General features: G+C 53.5%; 1 protein-coding gene across 4 annotated transcripts; it reads left to right on the top strand.

Annotated features, from left to right (window-relative positions):
- The first annotated feature begins 112 nt into the window (after positions 1 to 112).
- Positions 113 to 9,151, top strand: CNGA2 (cyclic nucleotide gated channel subunit alpha 2). Of its 4 annotated transcripts, XM_025149972.3 has the most exons (7): positions 113 to 1,290; positions 2,005 to 2,130; positions 2,292 to 2,399; positions 2,597 to 2,767; positions 4,835 to 4,942; positions 5,126 to 5,232; positions 5,881 to 9,151. In XM_025149972.3, the coding sequence occupies exons 2-7, from the start codon at positions 2,030 to 2,032 to the stop codon at positions 7,299 to 7,301; spliced, it is 2,016 nt and encodes a 671-aa protein (XP_025005740.2). In that variant the 5' UTR covers positions 113 to 1,290; positions 2,005 to 2,029; the 3' UTR covers positions 7,302 to 9,151. The 4 variants fall into 4 exon arrangements, with proteins under 4 accessions (XP_025005740.2, XP_015134022.2, XP_025005741.2 ...); XM_015278536.4 differs by having other exon boundaries at positions 113 to 2,130; XM_025149973.3 differs by lacking the exons at positions 113 to 1,290; positions 2,005 to 2,130; positions 2,292 to 2,399 and having other exon boundaries at positions 2,625 to 3,284; positions 4,835 to 5,010.
- Positions 9,152 to 10,069: the final 918 nt, after the last annotated feature.

The raw sequence follows: 10,069 nt of genomic DNA, 5'->3' as shown, positions 1-10,069 counted from the left end.
CCTCCCACTGGGGGGAGGTTGTGAGCAAAGGGCTGTGTGGTGCTGAGCTGCTGCTGGGTCAGACCCCAACCCTGTGCCTAAGGCACGAGTCCTTCATTAAATCTAGAAACACTGACCCATGAAGTGCATATTTTACTAAACTCTGTGTGTGCTGGATGTGTCTCCTGCATCAGCTAATCCTGGTGGGGAGGGGGTGAGGTTTGCCCCCTTGGCAGCAGGATGCTGCCCTGCTCCTTGGTGCATCTGCAGTGCATCTGCAGACTTACTCCTTCGTTGTCCCAGGGCAGGTGCACGTGGGAGGGCTGGGTGTCCCCTGGGGAGGCTGCCACAACAACGTGCTTAGAAAAAGAGGCGTCTCGTGCAGTCTGGCACTGGAGGGTGTGTGGTGTGCACCAAAGGGACAGAAGCAGCGAGGCTCCTGGAGCTCCCATGTTTTTGGAGGTGTCTGCAAGCAGGAAGCAAAAGGAGAGGTGGGAAGGGGGATGAGCTGCTGCCACTGCTTCTGGCCTGGTCCTGGTTCTGTGGCATGGGGACAAGGGAAGGCGGTGTGTCCCTCCAGTGCTGCTAACCAAGGCTGCAGAAGTTCCACATCTCTTCAAGCTCACTGCTGCCAAGATATTCACTGAGGTGGGGAACGAGGCTTCGAAGGAAGAAAAGGTGAAGTTTTGGTGCTGAATGGACCCTGGATGCTGGTGCTCACAGATCACACGTGCACAGTGCGCTTGGATCTGCGCCCATGGAAAGGACTGACCCAGCTTCAGTCACTGCATGAAAGTTAACCCCTTCCTTTTTGTCTTGGGGACGCAAACATTCTGCCAGCTGGCTGTCAGAGTGGCCCTGTGTGCAAAACAAGAAGGCAGACACCAGTGACGGGCACAATTCACGGTCATCAAACTGAGCAGCTTTCTTCTCTGGGATTCCTGAGAAGCAAATGCAGCTCCCTGCTGCCTGAGAACAGGTAACTGGATGGAGGGGAGGGAGGGCCTGTGGGGAAGAAGGAGATGCGTGGGAGGGAGCAGTGTCCCTCCTCCCCTTTCATCCCTGGGTACAAAGCTGCTGTGGCTGCCTACTCTGACGCACACTGTGCTGCGTGGGGCACTGAGGGAGCCCAGGGGCCGTGAGTGTGCTGCAGCGAGGGGACACACACACACTGTGTGCCATCACCTGTCCTGGGCGCTGTGGGGACCCCTCTGCAGCCACGTGGCTCTGGTGTTTGCTGAGGGTCCCGTGAGGAGATGCCCCCTGCCAGCCCCTGCTAGCTTGCTGGAGGCCTCGAGGGACATCAGGCTCGTAAGTGGGCGGTGTTGGCATCTTGGTGGTGGCTCTGCCACTGCGGGGAGGTGGTTGGGTTTGTGGGCAGCTCTGCGTGCGTGGTCCCTGACCAGCACAATGCGTGTGCATCATGGTGACGTGGGCAGGGCTGTGCAAGGCATTGCCCCTGACCATGCAGTTCATCACCAGTGGGATTTGCCGTGGGAGAGCACTGGTGAGCTGTCCCCAGGAGCCTGCTTTGCCCATGTGCCCGTGGCTGCAGGGATGTGGAGGGGCTCGCTGGGTGGACTGCCAGCATCTCGCAGTACCTGAGCAGAAGAATGGCTGCTCAAATGCAAGGGTCTCGTATGTGCTAATCTCGTGCTGCTGTGTGAACAGCATCTTTCCCCTCAGTGGCCATGCTTTCCCATCCCTCCTGGGGGCTGTTTTCTCACCCTTGGGCTGTAGGAGAGCTGCAGCTTGTCACTAGGGCACAGTGCTGCAGATGCTGTTGCCCTGGCAATGGCTGAGGAGCCCAGGTGGTGTGGAGAACATCTTTCAGGGGCAGATGCAGGGCCTTTTGGGGAGAGTGCAATGCCTCATAGGGCTCTGCAGTGAGAGTTACATGGAAAACACGGGGTGGGCATATCTCTTAGGCTTTGCCCCTCTTTCCTCTGGTGCTGTACCATAACTCAGTGCTCACACCACACACTGCCTCCTGCTCCCTGCCTTCCTGCTCTCTGCCCTTCCTAGGTCCCTGGGGCAGCTCGCTGAGAGGATGATGGCCAGGAGTAACGGCCTGCAGCTGCCTGGCCCCTGCCCACCCCTACCAACCAGAGCCAGGACTGATGCGCAGAGCACGGAGCTCAGCACGAGCAGGTCAGGATGGCTCGGGAGAGGGTGGTGTTAGTGTGGCACGGCTGAATCTCAGGGCACAATGGCATATCCCAGCTGCCTGCTTCCCCTGGCTCCCCCAGCAGGGTGTGGGCTGGCACTGAGATGTGCAATGAAGCCATGAGCCTCCCTTTTATCCACTGCAGGACCCACTCGACCCAGGATGAGACCTTGGAGCTGCACAGAGGGACTCCTGCATATGGGGGGGAACAGCTGGCTGCCCCCCCTTTCCAAGGCAGACAAGCCCTGGCCAGGTAGCAGTTTGGGGCCAGGCTGCGGGGCAGGGTCGGGCGCTATGCATTTCCAGAGCATGGAAGGAAGCTGGAGAGCTATTGCATAGGCTCTTGTCTGAGCTTTTTGTGCTTGGCTTTGACCCCTTGCTTGTCACAAACCTTTGCTTTCTCATTGCTGTGTGGACAGCTCCTGACTCTTACCTCTTTCCCCCATTTAGGATTGTCAGGCTTGTGATGGTGCTGCGGGACTGGGCCAGCAAGAGCTTGCAGGAGGAGCAGCAGAGGCCAGACCCCTTCCTTGAGCGCTTCCAGGGCCCTGAGCTGCAGACAGTGCCTGCTGATGCCATCAGTGGTCCAGAGGATGAGGAGGCCGAGGAGAAAACCAAAAAGTAGGGCCCTTCCTTGTGACACGGCCTCCCTGGGCTGAAGATTGGCCGCATGTGATGCTGTGCTGGCAGTGATGGCACAGGGAGAGGGGCAGGAATCCCATGGGTGGCAGGCTCAGCTCTGCCCAGGGACTGGGGGTGGCAGCAGTGGGAGGGCTCCACTGTGCTCTGCTGGCATCTGAGACAAGATAGGTCTGCACAGAGCTGTCCTGGCAGCTGTGCATGAGAGGGACATGGAGAGTCCACACTGGATGCCGCAGCAAGCACAAACCCATGGGCTCCTCCAGCCTCATTCATCATTGCAGGAGGAAAGGAGATGAAGGGAGTGCGTTTGCTGCCCGTCTCCCCGCCTCCGAGGGCAGACACCGTGACAGCAGCTTTCTGAAAAGGCCCATTCAGATCCAGTGCTTTCATCTCCTCAGCTCGCACCGCCGGTGAAAAGCAATAACCTGGCTTTTCTTCTGCTGGCTAATTAAGGGGCAAAGCTCACGGACTAGTCTGGACCCTACCATTGTACATGGTAATTAAAACACCGAGAAATGATCCTTTTCTATAGGAGGAGAATATCTGAGCCTTGTATCAGGGCTGTTGCTAGTCATGGGAAAAAAAAGTGCTCTGCCCTTCGAGGTGAAAAGGAGCTTGTTAATTACTGGAGGGAGAGGAGCTGATGTGTGCTGAGAGGGCTGCTACGTGCCTATGGCTCCCTGGGAAAAGCTGTGCTGTGCAAGGTGTCTGCAGGGGATGGGACAGTAGAGCTCAGTGCCATCATCCTACAGTCCGTAAATGCCTGCTGAAGGGATAGGATAAAGGACTCCGGGCTGGGGGGAGGGGGTGCTTTTGGTGCTGCCCCACAGACTTCAGAAGGGAGAGTACCACAGCTCTCCTGGGGAGATGGTGGCATTGGTGACTTAAAGCTGAAACTACCAACATGATTAACATTGCCATTGAGGTTATTATTACTTGTGATACAGGTATTACAGCAGTGCTGGCTGGTTGCAGGTGAGTTGGTGTTTCCCATGTGCCAGTTACCTTATGTCTCAGAGAGCAAGGAGTCCCTTTCTCAGAAAATATTTAAGCTGCACATCAATCCTGTCCTGAGCAAAACACAGCTGTTTTCTCCCCACTTGTAATGTGGGGGGAACCACATGGTTGTCCAGGGCTGCACCCAGAGGGAGTGTGAAGGAGCACTGCTGGCCCTGCTCTAAGCTCCGCTCCCACCTGGCACACCACTGGTGGAGGCTTCAAGGCACACGTCTGCTTCTGAAGCTGTCGGAAGCAGCGGGGTGAGCACGGAGAATGTGCTGGCAAGTGGGTTGTTTTTCTTATTGCTAGAGGGAGCTTTGCACATTCCAAAACTGGAAGGGAGGTGAGGATGCAGGGGGAAGTGTTTTGCCCTGGCAGGTGGCGGCGGCTGAGCCTATCAGTCCAGTTGCAGAGTTCCTGTTCCCCGGCTCCTCCAGTGAGATGTGGCCATGGGAGCACATGCATCTTATCTCAGAACCCCAAGATGAGCAGGATCAAATGCTTGGGAGCAGTTCAAAGGCTGGACAGAGGTCTGAGCGGGCCGCAGGCAGGCGGTGTGGGATGGCAGCCCTGTGAAGCCGGCCACTGCTCTGGGGCTTGGGCAGCCCCGTGGTGCTCCCACTGATGTGCAGCAAGCTCTCCTTCCCGCTCTAATTAATCTTCTTCTCTCAGATCTGTCTGGCTCCAATCCATGCCTCATTTAGGAGAGGCAAGGTCATCTAACAGAAGTTTTCACCCTCTTCTGTACATCTGTTTCTGGCTCTGCCTCTGCATCGCATGGAGGCCACCTGCTCGGCCTTGCCATGCTGTGGTTTCTCCTCTGCTATGCTAATGAGCATTGCTTTGGGGATAAAGGAACTTAGACAATGTGGGACATTTTTACTTATCACTCCTGGGACTGGATTTAGCTTACAGACTGGCAGTCAAGCTGCAGCTGTTTGATCCAGGCTAGCGCAAAGGATGACGCGGCTGGTTCCTTCCAACCGTATTTTCTATGTTTAGCCCTTTATTCACACATTGCCAGCTCTGGCCTCTCTCTGCTTCCAGGAAGAAATGGCAGTCCTTTGTGGTGGACCCTGCAAGGGATTGGTATTACCGCTGGCTGGCCGTCATTGCCGTTCCTGTCCTCTACAACTGGTGCTTGCTTGTGGCCAGGTGAGCTGGGATGTTGCAGGGCTCCTGTCTCCTCTAGCCCTCATCTTCACCTCCTTGTTGTGGCTCAGGTGAGGCTCAGACAGCTGGTGCTGGTGACTGTGGGGTGGTGGGAAGCTAAAGGAAAGAATCAGCTTATATTCGGTTGGAAGAGAGATTTGTTGGTCTCACCACCTCATCCTGCAGGGCTTGCTTCAGTGACCTGCAAAAGACTTATGTTGTCCTCTGGCTGGTGCTAGATTACATCTCAGACTGCATCTACATTGGGGACATAGTGATCAGCCTGCGCACAGGTAAGCATCCTGGCTTGTGAGTGCTTTGCTCTAATATCCTAAAAGTGGAGGGACCTGATCTACAGCTCCATTAAAAGGAGGGTTTTATCTACCTTGGTTCTCACTAGTATGAAGCAAGTCTCCGGAGAAAGAATCTAATTTAAAGATCTGAGAAATGAGGTAAGTTTCAGAATGAAAGATTAATCATCCTGGCTTCCAACTTCACCTTTGAATAATTGTACAAAATCACCCACATTACTATCAGCATTCGGGCAGAGTTGAATGTCTGTATCTCTGATTTTGCACAAGTTCAGCTAGTGAATTATCTACAAGGAAAAATGGTAGTATTTAATGCCCTTGTAATGGAGGAGGTGGCTGTACACCTTCTGTCCAGAACTGCAATAATTCCTGATCTGGAGAAGGAAAACCTTTGTGTTCCTATTTCTTCCTGGAACAGAGTGAATTCCTAAGCATTATCTTTACATGGCTTTTCCCAGATGCCTGGTAACAAAAGCTTGTAAGCCATCTACTTGGCTTACGGGTGGAACTGGTAATGTTTGGAGGATTGTATATGTGCACAGAAATGCATGGCATACCATGAAATATTTAACACAAGTGCTTACAAAGCCTGCAGCAGAATTTAACATAACCCATTCCCTTCTCTGTTAGGTTTCTTGGAACAGGGCCTCCTGGTTAAGGACCTGAAGAAGTTACGGGATAACTACATCTACACCTTACAGTTCAAGCTGGATGTTCTCTCCATCCTGCCCACAGACCTGGCGTACTTTGCTGTGGGATTGCACCACCCTGAGCTGCGATTCAACAGGCTGCTGCACTTCTCCCGCATGTTTGAGTTCTTTGACAGGACAGAGACCAGAACCAGCTACCCCAACATCTTCCGCATCAGCAACTTGGTTCTTTATATCCTGGTGATCATCCACTGGAATGCATGCATTTACTATGCCATCTCCAAGGCCATAGGCTTTGGAGAAGATAGCTGGGTCTATCCCAATGTCACAGACCCTGAATATGGGTATCTCACCCGGGAGTATGTCTACTGTCTCTACTGGTCTACATTGACTTTGACTACCATCGGAGAGACCCCTCCTCCTGTGCGCGATGAAGAATACCTCTTTGTGATCTTTGATTTCCTCATCGGTGTCCTCATCTTTGCCACCATTGTGGGGAACGTAGGGTCCATGATATCCAACATGAATGCCACCAGAGCAGAGTTCCAGGCAAAAATTGATGCCATTAAACACTACATGCAGTTCCGCAAGGTGAGCAAAGACATGGAGACCAAAGTCATCAAGTGGTTTGATTACCTGTGGACCAACAAGAAGGCAGTAGATGAGCGGGAAGTTCTCAAGAGTCTCCCTGATAAGCTAAGGGCAGAGATTGCCATCAACGTTCACCTGGAGACGCTGAAGAAGGTGAGGATTTTCCAGGACTGTGAGGCAGGTCTACTGGTGGAGCTGGTGCTGAAGCTTCGCCCTCAGGTGTTCAGCCCAGGGGATTACATTTGCCGGAAAGGAGATATTGGAAAAGAGATGTACATCATCAAGGAGGGGAAGCTGGCTGTGGTGGCAGATGATGGAACAACACAATATGCTTTGCTAACGGCAGGGGGCTGCTTTGGTGAGATCAGCATCCTGAACATCAAAGGGAGCAAAATGGGCAACAGGCGCACGGCCAACATCCGTAGCTTGGGCTACTCTGATCTTTTCTGCCTGTCAAAGGAAGATCTGATGGAAGTGGTCACAGAGTATCCTGATGCCAAAAAGGTCTTGGAGGAGCGTGGCCGGGAGATCCTCATCAAGGAAGGCCTACTGGATGAGTCAGCTGAAGAAGAAAGCATGGAAGGGAAGAGTGTGGAAGAAAAGCTGGACAGACTGACCTTGAACCTGGACACACTTCACACTCGCCTTGGCCGGCTCCTGACAGAGTACAGTGATGCCCAGATGAAGCTCAAGCAGCGCATCACTGTCCTGGAATCCCAGATGAGGCAGCAGGATCTGGAGGACTTCTTCTCAGATAGCTCAGACAGTCTGTCAGAGGTTGGGGGTGAAGCTACACCTGCTGGGTTGTAATGGGAGGGTGCAGATCTCAGCTAGATGATGTCTTGCCTTGTGCTGAGCCAGTTTCTATTTCCTGTGGCAACACCTTTGACTGCCTTGACAGGACTTCTCTCAGGTTCTTAGCATTGCCATTGAGTGGCAGCTCCTGAGATGGCTCAAAATCAGGCAACTGTCGTAGATCCTCCTCCTCAATCCTGTCTCATTTCTTCTGAAACCTCCAACTTGGGTCAGTAAAAGGAGGAGGATGGCTAATGCCACTACTGACATTTCCTTCCAGCTTCAGGAAAAGGTCTCTGTTGATCACACTTCTTCTCGTTGCCTTAAGTAGAATGTGACATGTGAACCCTGATGGAGCAGTACCTAGACTCAGGTGAGAGAGTCCAACTTGTGCCTCTCATGTCTGCAGACAAGGAAGCTTGTCTGGGTCACTGTCACCACATAGGTCATCTCTACCTCTTACTCCAAGGCTGGGCATCCAGCTGGAAAAGCAGGCAGCTGCCCACCACTCTGTTCTTTCTACTGTATTCAGTGCTCAGCCATCAAATTGCCCCAGCACAGACACTTGGGTACCCCAAGTATCTCTCTTACCAGGAAACAGCACTCCCTTCTGCTCTCCTGCTGCAGAGGTGGAGGGATTTCCATTTTGACTATAGAGGACTCGGATGATGAGTGCAATGTGGACGTGAAGACTGCTCCTTGTTGAATGACAGTGCCTGTTGCACTGTGAGAGGAACAAAGATAGCAGCTGCCTCTCATCTATCTAACGATGGCTGGATGTGCCAGGAAGGGTATGACCGAAATGACATATTTTTAAGGAACAAAGCGGTGATAGGACCCAACTGAGCCCATATTTGCTTTACAGTGGGTAGCTCAGAAAGAGCGTAGAAGACATTTATTTTCTTAGGCAGGAGGTTTTCTTGTAGTCGGTGGGAGTTTTGGGCCAGTTGCTGTCTGCAGGAGAAATGAATGGCAGTCATGGGGACAAGTGTGCAAGGACAAAAACCTGACACCATCACGGCCACCGGCAAAGCCCTGTGGGTCCGTGGTGCAAGCAGGTGAGAGTGGCCATGCAATCCCTTCAAGCTCAGCACCATCACTAGAGGCTTTCAAAGAGGAGGAAGCTTGTTAGAGAAGGGGATTCTTGGGAAATTCAAGTGCTGGGTCAAATTCAACTCATAGTTTGGCTAAAACAGTGGGATGACAGATGAGGGCATGTCAAGGCAGAAAGGTTCACGGTGCAAAATGGAGAGCATTTGCTTTGTCCTTTCTTTTCCCTCCCAGATGAGCCCGACTTCCTTTATTTTGGATGATTTTCTGTTTGAGATGAAATGGCCCTGCTTTGTGGGACTTCTGGTGGAGGGAAGATTAAATTACCAAAATTAGAACACGAAGCAAGATAACGTTGTTTTGCTTGCCTCAGTGAAATTTGGGGCGCTTCCTGTCAGACCTAAGCTGAGTGTGGTCGGAGATGACCCGTCTTCTGCACTGATTCCCCCTTTCGCTACCGAACCGAACCCTCGGATCGCAGCTTCACCCTCCGCCCGGACTGAGCGCCGCGGGCCACCCCGGGCGCGGGGAGACGGGAGGGAGGCTGCGGCTGCGGCTGCTGCGGTGGGGCCGGGAGAGGGAGCTGTGAGCCGCGGAACCGCCGCACGGCACCGCACCGGCGGGCAGAGCAGCGCCGGCTTCGCTTTTCCCTGCGCTGGAGCGGGGTTTGCAGGGCGATGCGGGCAGCCCGGCGCGGTGCCTGCGCTCCTGCCCGTCCCCGGAGCAGAGCAGCTCCCGCCTCCGGCTGGGGGAGATGCTCCCAGTTTAGGGGATATCCTCGCTTCTTGCTGGAGAAAAAGAAAGAAAAAAACCTTCCTCTCCTCCCCCTCCCCGCCCCCCCCCCCCTCTCTCCTCAGTTTTAATCCAAGATAATAATCCACTCGGGAAACTTTAAGCCGTCAGACAAATTACCCCGGAGGATGGCTTTGCGAATGCAGAGCAGATCCCGCTTGTTTTCTCGAGGCAGCAAGCCAGGAAATCACAGATTGATGAACCGCTTGATGGGCCTGCTAATGAAATTAGCAGTAGCTCCATGATTTTTCCAGCGAGCCGACAGGCAGATGCTGGAGAGAAGCTCACAGTGGCACAGCTGCACTGCTGGGCTGCCCGCATCCCCAGCAGAGAGGACACGGGGCACAGCAGATGCACCCTGGGGCTGCCCATTACAGGTGGCTGCAGTACGAACCTCTCCCTGTAAGGCACTCCTGGATATGCCAAAGGCTGTGCGTGCTTGTTGGCACCCGGGAGGAAAAGCTGAGGGTCCATTAAGCTCTTTTGGCCGTATATTATCTATAGTTTGGTTTCTGCCGGATCTCTCCCACTGCAAGAAAAAGTAATGCCCTGTACAACAGAGGCTCTTGCTGAGCTGTGTGCTGTGAACAGGAGACATCAAATATGAGTAAATATTTTGTGGCAGAGGGGTGCAAGCGTGGGGATTGCCAGGCAGCTCCTTCCAGTGCCGTCGGGCCAGGGGAGACCTACGGCCTCTGCTGCAGATGTCTGCACATCTGCTGTACCAGAGCAGTAGAAAAAGGGCTGGGTGAATCAGCCATAAGTGCTTTGTTTGGTATTGGGCTTTCCTTCTCCTCTCTGAGCACCGTTTCTAGGAAAGAAGTAATCATCTCCGGATGATACCCAGAAAATCTCTCCCGTGGGCCTCTGGGAAAGGTAAGTAAACATCTCACAGCTGGGGGAAATGGAGAGGTCCTGCCGGGACACAACGGGGATGACTC

The sequence above is a fragment of the Gallus gallus genome, chromosome 4, assembly GCF_016699485.2.
Source record: "Gallus gallus isolate bGalGal1 chromosome 4, bGalGal1.mat.broiler.GRCg7b, whole genome shotgun sequence".
In the NCBI taxonomy this organism is placed as follows: Eukaryota; Metazoa; Chordata; class Aves; order Galliformes; family Phasianidae; genus Gallus; species Gallus gallus.
This window is presented reverse-complemented; position numbering and strand designations above follow the sequence as displayed.